Source organism: Juglans regia, chromosome 11, assembly GCF_001411555.2.
Source record: "Juglans regia cultivar Chandler chromosome 11, Walnut 2.0, whole genome shotgun sequence".
NCBI lineage: Eukaryota > Viridiplantae > Streptophyta > Magnoliopsida > Fagales > Juglandaceae > Juglans > Juglans regia.
Window position 1 is genome coordinate 32,435,529 of NC_049911.1, and position 9,875 is coordinate 32,445,403.

Consider the following 9,875-nt stretch of genomic DNA (forward strand, 5'->3'; position numbering starts at 1 on the left):
GAAAAACGAACAAATGCATATTAATATATATATATTTATATAATCTTTGAAACAACAAATTTTTGAAAACACCTAAAATGTTTTTTTAAAAACAGAGTATCAAAAAATATAAAATTAAAATATAAAACGGTATTAAAACCTAAAATCCGAAAACCACACAAAATGAAAAAAATAACAAAGACATGTTTTTAAAATAAAAAAACTCAGAAAAATAATAAAAACTACAAAATATAAACTAAAAATGAGAGAAAGGGAGGTGTCCTCTGAGTCCCTGGGGAACCCGGATCATAGTGTAGCCTGTGGCACCTTCATTTTTTTTAAAAATGTTTTTATATTTTTAATATTTTATTAAAAAAAATTAGCAGGTGTAATATATATTCTTTTGGATTTTAGTATTTTTTAGATTACATATATATGCCTAAATATTTGGTGTTTTATTATTTTATAACTATGTTCTAGTTTTTTCTAATATAATTACTGACGTGAATCGTGATTAATCATTTTTTTTAGTTTGTTTTTAGATAATTTTTCAACTCATTTTATTTTATTTAATTTAATTATTATAATTTTTTAAAATTTTTATATGAAATAAAATAAATAATTTAATTTTTTAAAATTTTAAAATAAAAATAATATTAAAAATATATATATTTTAACATTATTTTAATTTTTATCTCGACCTACATCAATTAATTAAGCGCATCGACGACTACGAGCAGCTACTCAAGTCAGAGACTCGCCAATCTCATGGCCACCCAGTGGTTAGGTTCGAAATGCTCGACAGCTACCATAGCGTTAGCCATCGCCGCTGCTCTCTCTGCTTCGACAGCCATCTCTCGTACTCCTCTCTCTCTCTCTCTCTCTATCTCTCCCTCTCCGACTGCCTGACTGGCGCACGCGCAGGCGTGTCAAGGCTAATCTTTCTTTTATTTACGATTCTCAGTCTATTTCTGGAGGAGAAAGTGCAGAGGTTTGGAATCCAAGATACGAGAGCTCCAGAAATCCCTCAAGTCCTCATCGGAGAAATGTGGTGCCGAGAGACAAGGTCGTATTCGGGCTCAGCAGGTACTCCACCCCTCTTCTTTCAGCACCCCCTTATCTTTAATTTTCTTTTTGTTCCATTTCATTTGTGTAAGTTTGTCTTGGCTTTCTTTGTACTCTGTTTGGTTTCTGAGAAAACTGTAGGAAAAAAAAAAAAAAAACTAGAAAGAGAAACCAAATGTTCCAACATTGAGTTTTTTATGTTTTCTGATAACTCTAAATAGAGTTATCGGTTAGTGTCCATAAATGAAAAGCGGCTTATGGTTGTTAAAGGCTAAACCATTGATTTAAAAGTTCCAAGACTGTTAGAGATTAATTTAGTTAAGCCTTTAGTGCTCAGATCATGACATTACAATACACTTTTGAATCCGACGTCCTAGGTGGCCACTCTATCGACGCTGACCCCATACTAACCATTCCCTTTTTGGCAGCTTCACACATCTATTAATGATCAATGGATTAACATCATGCTCATACATAGTACCAAGACATTTTAATCCAGCTTATAGGTAGCTCCTTCCGTGACTTGAACTCTTGGCGTGGTCCCTACTCTACACGCAACTTGCCCAAGAAAAACTGTAATTTTCAGTTGTAATTAAAATTGAATTGAAAAGAGAAATTGATCGGACTTTCTGTTGATAAGGGCTACCTTGAGGGAAACCCAACCTGCTGGTAGATTCAAGAAGGGAATTGCCAGCAACAAAACAGTGGCATTTGTATTAAAGGGAGACAACATCGTTTTAAAGTGTAATTCCAGTAATAAACGACAATGTTTTGATGTGTAGTGTAAGTAGAAACAGCAGTGTCGCAAGTATTATTTTTTATTTCTAGCAGAAATTAGTTCTGTTATGTTTGCTAGATTTGTGGGACAGTTGCTTATGTAGAAGTTGAGAGGCGGTTGAGGGCTCCCTAATCTTAAAGATAATTCCTTTAGTTTTACTCTTGTATGTGGAGGTTGGGTTTCCGACGAAGTAGCTCTTATCAATAGAGAATTCCATCATTTTCTCTTTTCAATTCACTTTTTTTTTTTTTAACTAACTCAATTCACTTTTCCTTACGATTGACAATTACAACATTCCTTAGGCAAGTTGCGTGGTATAACAATGGCTTTGGGGTTTTAATTTACAGATCAGTGTCATATCATCCAAGCTGGTGAGGCAATCATATGCGGCAGCTCTGAAGACGGGTCATGCTTCGGGGGTTCAGAGTGAGGGGAACGGTGAAAGTGGTCTGCAGATCACGCCTCAAAACCAGCTTGTCGTGATGCACAATTCTTTAAAAGAGATGGAAACCCAACTTGTCGAGGTAAATAGCAGTGATAGCTTTCTTGTCTACGAAAATAGACCTGCTTTCAGCCGGAGGCAACGGGGTTGTAAGAAAAAAGACTAAGATAGGCCCGAATCCTTTAAACTCAGATAAAGGAAAACGGAAAATTGGATTCGGCCCTGTCCCAATAACCAGATCCAGGAGAGTATGGCGGATCAAAATGAAATCTGAGTCGTTTGAAGTGGGTTCTACGTCGGGTATCAGCTTAGAGACATCAATAATGGAATGTTATTTGCCTTAGGTAACACATGATAGACTGATAGTCAGTATTACACTCTTGGTCCCCGAATAAACAATGGCTCCCTCGTCAGAGTTGAAGGAAAATGGTGTATTGCCGAGGTCTGAAGGAGATGTCAGATCCACTGAAGTTGCACATAAAGGGTCACCAGAGATGAAGGGACCTGCTGTCATCCCAAAATCTTCAATGGGGACCCTGATACCATTGGAGAGAACCAATGGAGTTGCTAAGGAGGTACGAGATTTGAATATGGGTTTGGCGTTGGTGCCTTGTGCAGAGGAATATCTAGAGTCGAGAGTGCAGGGGGTCGGGCTTGGTGTATTTTTGGTTGTTTTTCACGGGCTTTTGGGTCATTAGGGGCTTTCTAATATGGGCAATGTGTTTTCTTGTATACATTTAGTGTACTTGATTACTCCTATTAATATATATAATATTTTTACTTATAAAAAAAAATATCATTGTAGGATATGTTCATACAGATCGGTGTACTTAGGCGATGCCTTGTATATCAATAAAATTTTACTTCTACTTATCAAGGCAACAAAAAAAAAAGATAAGCTCATACGAATCCTTTATAAATATTACTAGGGAAATAATGCAGTCCAGTTCTGGAATAGGAATAATGAAAATTGAAAGGTATTATTTATTATTTCCATTAGTATAGTTTTTTTATAAGTATTTCCATTAGTATAGCTGATTATTACCTTTAGAAAGAATTAGTATAGCTGATTATTATAATTATTACTATAATTATATTTTATCGTGTTTTTTTATTTATTTCATAGTGGGAGAATCATCAATACTTTTGTAATGCTCATATGGAATAATTTCTTTTGTGTTGTTTACAATTTGTATCTGTCTTTCTGTACTGGTGATGATCCAGCAATCCATAACTGTTTATTGTTGGGCTTATATACGTTTTGCTTACAGCTCATAATAAGTATTTGTTGTTGTTGGTCATGTTCTCTGCTGATATCTTTTCTATAGGCAATGAGGAAAGCACTAGCATATCCTAAATCTGACAATTTGGAGTTATCTTCTTATCCCATGGCGCCCATTGGTGTCATCCAGTCATGCTTCTCTACCAGGTGCTTGCTATTAAAACCTCATAACTTAAATAAGCATTACCAGCTATGAAGAGTTCTTTCCCTTTTTGCTTAAAATAACATGCTTGGGAAATTTATGCTCAATCATCTAAATACAATAAATACTTTCTATCCAGTTAAAGGCATATAAAATTACTAGTCATTCTATCATTATCCTCCTAGGAAACCAGAATTTCACAAGAGTACTTTGCTCCTTTTATCCCCAGAGAGTTATTTTTGTCAGGAGATCAACACCATGACTCTGCAATTTCTCATCATGCAATTTTTGAGTGTCAAGTCAACTGTGTTTGATAAAAGGTCAATAAACATGACCAAAAGGTTTTGCATGCCTCTATGCTTATTTAATATGCATAAATGATCTCAGGTTTTGTTTGTGTGTGTGCAGGAATGGAACACCCAGGCAGCCTTTACTTGTACCCCTTGCTAGAGCATGTCTGGTATTTGATCCCACTCGGGTTCCTCCTGCATCCCTCGAGGGTCTTGGAGAATATTCTCATTGCTGGATTATATATGTGTTTCACTTAAACACAGATCTGGAGAAGTTATGGAAGGAACCATCTAAATCAAAGTTCAAGGCGAAGGTATGTAGAACAGCTATTTAACATTTTGTTTACATGTTTCATGCTTATAGTTGTTTCAAATGCATATGTTTTTAACTTCATTAAAAGGTTGGCTGGATGGCTAGGTGAGAGTACCAAGATTGAAAGGCGGAAGGATGGGTGTCTTTGCTACACGATCTCCACATCGACCGTGCCCTATTGGGCTCACCGTTGCAAAGGTTAGGATATGAAAAGAATTTTCCCTAGCGTTATGTAAAGATAAAAATTTAGGAGTCGTTTGGTTTGAGAAACACTGTCAATCCATCTCATTTCATTATTATAACTTTCTCAAATTTTCACACAAAATATAATAAACAATTCAACTTTTTCAAATCTCAAAACAATAATAATATTAAAAAATAATATTCTAACAATATTTTATTCAACTTTCAACTTTCATATAAAACCATCTCATCTTACTATCCAAACAGCTCTTAAGTCTATAAGGGGAGAACTGGAAATTGAACCTTTTAGAAGTATGAGAGGCTAAAAATCCCCACAAAAGTTTGACTCTCTCCATTTATAGTTTTACATTTTTCATATCACTAAATATATGTATTACGTTGAATAGGATTTGATTTCTGCTCTGATTTTACAGTGGAAAAATTTATTCCTCCAAATAAAAGACAAATATGCCAACTACGAAGTGGAAAGAATATTATTCAGTTTGATAAAGCTAGAATTTGTGTACTGTAGGTGGAGGCTGTAGAAGAAAATATGGTACTTCTTTCTGGTGTGGATCTGGTTGATGGGACGGTAAGTTTTTCAATGCTTGTCCCAGGTAGCCACACGAATTTTAGACTTAGTGGGTCTTTGGTATAACTTTGAAGTACATCTATGGGATGTTGCTTATGACTATGTCAAGCTGCTAATTGTTTTAATTTGTCAACAGCCTGTGGTTGATGTCAAACCTTATCTACCTTACTGTGATGCAATCAAAGGAGCAACAGTGCCGAAGTGGGTTATGGTATTCTCTCTATAGTTCCTTAGCATAATGTAATTGGACAGTTATGATACGGTAAATTTTCCAGAGAGAGAGAGAGAGCCATTTCCAATCATATGTATGACCTTTATTAGCACGAACTATATGAACAAGTTTAAAATACATGAAGAAATATGCCTTAAGCACAAACTCTAAAATAGCGAAGAAGAACATGATATGTTTGCAATTGCTTTATGTCATGCCGAGTAAAGTCAGTGTTGGGTTGGGTTTGTAATCACCTGATCCAAAACCCAAAACCTTTACAATCCTTTTGTTGAAACTTGAAATGTTCCTTCACTTCATTTTGTCTGCTTATATTTCCTATCTTATTATATTCCGAGAATAATTTTGTGGATTGTTGGAAATTGATTATAAGTTGGAAACATGCGTCTTATAGGTGTAAATGGAATTTTTCTTTTATAATAATATTTTGTTAATAAGAAAAAGCCGCAACCTAAGTTCATAGGTTATATGCATAAGTGGAATTACCTTCCCCCCCTCCTCCTCCCCTTTTTCTTTTCTTTTTTGTAATGCATATCACTAATTGGTTCTTGTTATGAAATAATACGTATGCACAGGAGGACAATTTGTTGGAAGTAGCTTCTGTTAGCTTCTCTGAGGGCTTCCCTTCCATTCTTGCTGATTGTTGGGTTAGAATGGTATGAGGCCTAATTTTCTACTTGAAATGTTTGGCACGTGTATTATTTCATTTATTCGTTTAACATTTTGTATTACATGGCGGGATAGTCCACATTTTTCTTTTTTTAAGTACAATCTGCACAGACCTGCTGCTTGCATGCTCTGTGAGACTGACTGCCACTCCACAATATGCCACTCCATATATAAAATTTATATATTTTTATGGAGCATGTTTCTGCATTGATCTTAGTATGCAGATCAGTGTCAACTTGGGCTAACGCAAACCATGTTTTGATCAAAACCAAGTGACCAGCCCAATTGGGTTGGTTCATAGCAGCAGCCACACACTGCTGTGAAGCATGTGTAAGCCATGCGTTGATTGTAATAGCCCCAAAAAATTCACTTACAGTTTTTCTACATATAACTCAGTACACCACAACAGTCCCCATGCGTTCATATCATCACAGCTCTTCCCCTCCCCCCCCCCCCCCCCAACAAAAAAAAGGACGGTTGCATGTCAATGTAGTTACTTGGAGTTTTGCTTTGTTCTCAACCATTATTTTATTTTCTACAAACTTATAGACTTCTAACTATTATATTTCAAATTTTTATTGGTTTTTTTCCCAATGTTTAAGGGTAAGAAGTCACTCTATGCTTCCCCGGAAGAGTTCCAAAGTTTAATAAAGCAGGTGCTTTCATGGGATATTCGGTCACCGTCTCAGAGAAATCGACCTTATGATTCCCATGTTGAGATAAGAAATGGTAAAGCGTCCGTTTCCGATTCAGACAGTCACCGAGATGAAGAAGCTTCTACCCCCACTAGTGATCAGGCTTCTCTTTCTTTTGGGGGAATAATTTATCATCTTAATTTGGAAGGTCTAGATGTCTCATACAGAATCAATTGCGATGGAGATGTCATTGTTGAGAAAGTCACCATTTCACCCGACATCCCAAACAGCCATCGAAACCGTTGCAATTCCTCGTCATGGATAGACAAATCTAGGTGACTCAAGGCCTTCGAGATTTGATATTGGTGTTTCAATGCCTAGAATTCTAGCAAGTTTGTTCTCTAAACATTTTTATAAAACTGGTGACTTCCCTAGTCCCTAGAAATAGCATTGCGGTTATATTATCAGTCAGTAAATTTCAATTTTTAATCAGAATGGGAGGTGAGGGGACTGCAGTCCGAAGGCTAGCAGCCACACAAAGTGGCCATGACGCTACTATCCACTATGCTCCGCCGGTCCCTACCCGTGCATGTACCATGATTAACATGTTTGAATAAGATATTTAATGGTTGCTGCTGCATATGCACTACATGTAGTTTGTATTGGTTAGTTTGTCCCATTCAACATGTTCTCTATGATTTACATTGAAATGCGAAATTCTCCATGTGCTTCAAAATCTTAGCAGCAAGCTCCGAAAGCATCATATAATTTTAAAATTGAAATTCAATGTCAAGTCTTCTTCTCTCATATATTGTTAAAGTCCAGTCCAAATATTTAATCCGTAAATAAATGATATAGTAATGATAGTTGTAGTCATGTGTAAGTATTATATAATCATTTTAAAAAAAATGAATAAATACGAGATTTACATTAAAATAAATTAATTTTTTAATAATTATTTTATTATTTTTTAAAATAACTATACAATATTTACGTATTTTACGATTATATATAACATTATTCTATAAAAAGATTCCAATCGCAGTTTGTTTAGCTTGCTGGATGGGCATAGAATCAAGTGCCCCCAAATGTAAGTTTAGGATTTTGTGACATTGGAACTGAGGCAAAGTATAATTCCATGGACGACTTTTATGCAACTTGTTTCCACCCCACCAAAACAAAACACATAAAGATGACTTCACAACGACCTTGGATTGCTTGAGTTTTAAGGAAGCGGGAGATTGATAAATAAAGTGATTTTTATATTATTTATTATTTATTTAATATTATTTAAAATTCTTTATACAATTAATCATACAATATTAAAAACTTTATTTCACGTGTTTATTTCTCATTTGTTAAGTCTTAAAATTCAGACCGTACTTTAACGAGCCGGGTCAAGTGCTTCGAGATCGAAACAAGAAGAAAAGTAGACCAGAAAACATGTTTTTCGAACTTTGAACATTTTAGACGGCAATATTGGACTGGACAAAATTGTTGGTGGGCAGAAACAGTATCAACCGCGTGGACCACGATTGATTCCCTATTGCCTGTAACCTCATGGTCTTTTTTTCCATAATTGTTCGTTTTTATGGCCAAAATTTACGCGAGTGCCACTGTGCCAGCTTGGACTAGTATCCTATACAAAAGATTTGCTTCTGAAAAGCAATATAAATATCAATGCATGATAAGATATCTGTTATTGAATTTAAAAACAATGGACATATATTTAGGCCAATTTGGATAGTTAGATGATAAGAGATGATTTTAGATAAAAGTTGAATAAAATATTATTATAATATTATTTTTTAATAATATTATTATTTTGTAATTTGAAAAAGTTAGATTATTTATTATATTTTATATAAAAATTTAAAAAAATTATAATAATAAGATGAAATGAGACTGTTTCTACATCTAAACGAGACCTTAAACAAAAAACATATATCTTAAAGATAATCAGCCCTATACATTAGAAAATAAAGGAAAAATAACAAAATATCATTGTGTGCTTATAGTTTAATTATGATGTTGAGACCTTGATCTTCATCTTTTCAACTGCCCTCTGCTAAACCACTTTATAGCCCATAACTTCTATCTCAATTTGTTTCCTATCAAATTGCCAACATAAACTTCATGAAATTACAATTATTCATTTTAACATAGCAAAAATGTAATATAACTTAGTCAGGTTTGTTTAATATGTTGTGTTTCATGTCCTTTTTATTTTAGTGACTAATTTAAGCAATCACTTAAAATACGTGATAGGAAATGACATTATTAGAATATTAAAATTAGATTCGTTATTTTCATCTTTAAAATTTGATGAAAAATATATGTTTTTCATAAGGGTAATTCTATGCATCAGCCTACACTCTCCACACACCATGCATTCAATTTTTTTTTTTTTTTTTTAACTCAATACACTAAGTGTGTTGAGTGTGTGATAAATAGTAGGCTGATGCAAATATTTTTTCGTTTCATAAATCTAAAACCTCTCTATCCATAACCCCACATTGGATTAGTTATTGGATTTATCAAAATAATAATATAATATTATTTTGTTAATAATAATATTTTTAATTAATTAATTTTTTATATTTTACAATTACACTGACTATATGTTAATTAATAATTTAATTTGATACTTAAATTATTATTTCCTAATTTAAATATATTGTGGCTCAAAATTAAGAAATAATAATTGAAATAAATAAAATAATAGTTATATAATGTGAATAGTGAGTCTTCAAATTTGAAAATAAAGAGAAATGTACTGTAGTTAAAAACTTGACATTTAAATATATGGTGAATCTAATGCCAAGATTTTAAAACTAAAATCATTAAATTTTGAAGATCGGACTCATTTGATGAGTCTAATGGTACGTTTGGGTAGTGAGAAGTGTTGAGAATGTTTGTAAATAGTAGTGAAAAAGTAATAAAAAAGTAATAATAAAATATTGAATAGTAGTAAAAAGTAGATGAAAAGTAATGAATAGTAAAAAAATAAATAAAAAGTAATAATAAAATAAAGAATAGTAGTGAGAGTACTTCACTTGCCAAACATAGCCGGTACTCTTATCATTTGAAACAAGGAGTTCATTGCACGCTTCCTACATTTCAATCAAGTATATTTTTCGTAACACAAACTTTGACGATAGTAAACCAAGCCAACATAAGATAGTTAAGCGACCAACTTTAAACATACTAATTTAAGCCTTTGGATCGAAAAAAAGAAGAAGACATCAACAAGCATGTTTGTTGAGCCAGATACGA

General features: G+C 33.6%; 1 protein-coding gene across 3 annotated transcripts; it reads left to right on the forward strand.

Moving 5' to 3' along the window:
• The first annotated feature begins 702 nt into the window (after window positions 1–702).
• Window positions 703–7,250, forward strand: LOC108998917 (tRNA (adenine(37)-N6)-methyltransferase). Of its 3 annotated transcripts, XM_018975683.2 has the most exons (10): window positions 703–838; window positions 944–1,065; window positions 2,170–2,346; window positions 3,593–3,693; window positions 4,097–4,292; window positions 4,397–4,489; window positions 5,007–5,066; window positions 5,203–5,277; window positions 5,871–5,951; window positions 6,567–7,250. In XM_018975683.2, exons 1-10 carry the CDS (start codon window positions 748–750, stop codon window positions 6,936–6,938), a joined length of 1,368 nt encoding a protein of 455 aa, XP_018831228.1. In that variant the 5' UTR covers window positions 703–747; the 3' UTR covers window positions 6,939–7,250. The 3 variants fall into 3 exon arrangements, with proteins under 3 accessions (XP_018831228.1, XP_018831229.1, XP_018831230.1); XM_018975684.2 differs by lacking the exon at window positions 2,170–2,346; XM_018975685.2 differs by lacking the exons at window positions 703–838; window positions 944–1,065; window positions 2,170–2,346 and adding an exon at window positions 2,353–2,839.
• The last annotated feature ends 2,625 nt before the right edge of the window (window positions 7,251–9,875 follow it).

Bases quoted from the DNA above. Each gene is read 5' to 3' on its own strand.
- LOC108998917 (XM_018975683.2), top strand. From the start codon at position 748: ATGGCCACCCAGTGGTTAGGTTCGAAATGCTCGACAGCTACCATAGCG. The intron at 839-943 runs GTACTCCTCTCT...TACGATTCTCAG, and splicing joins TGCTTCGACAGCCATCTCTC to TCTATTTCTGGAGGAGAAAG. The intron at 5,067-5,202 runs GTAAGTTTTTCA...ATTTGTCAACAG, and splicing joins TGGATCTGGTTGATGGGACG to CCTGTGGTTGATGTCAAACC.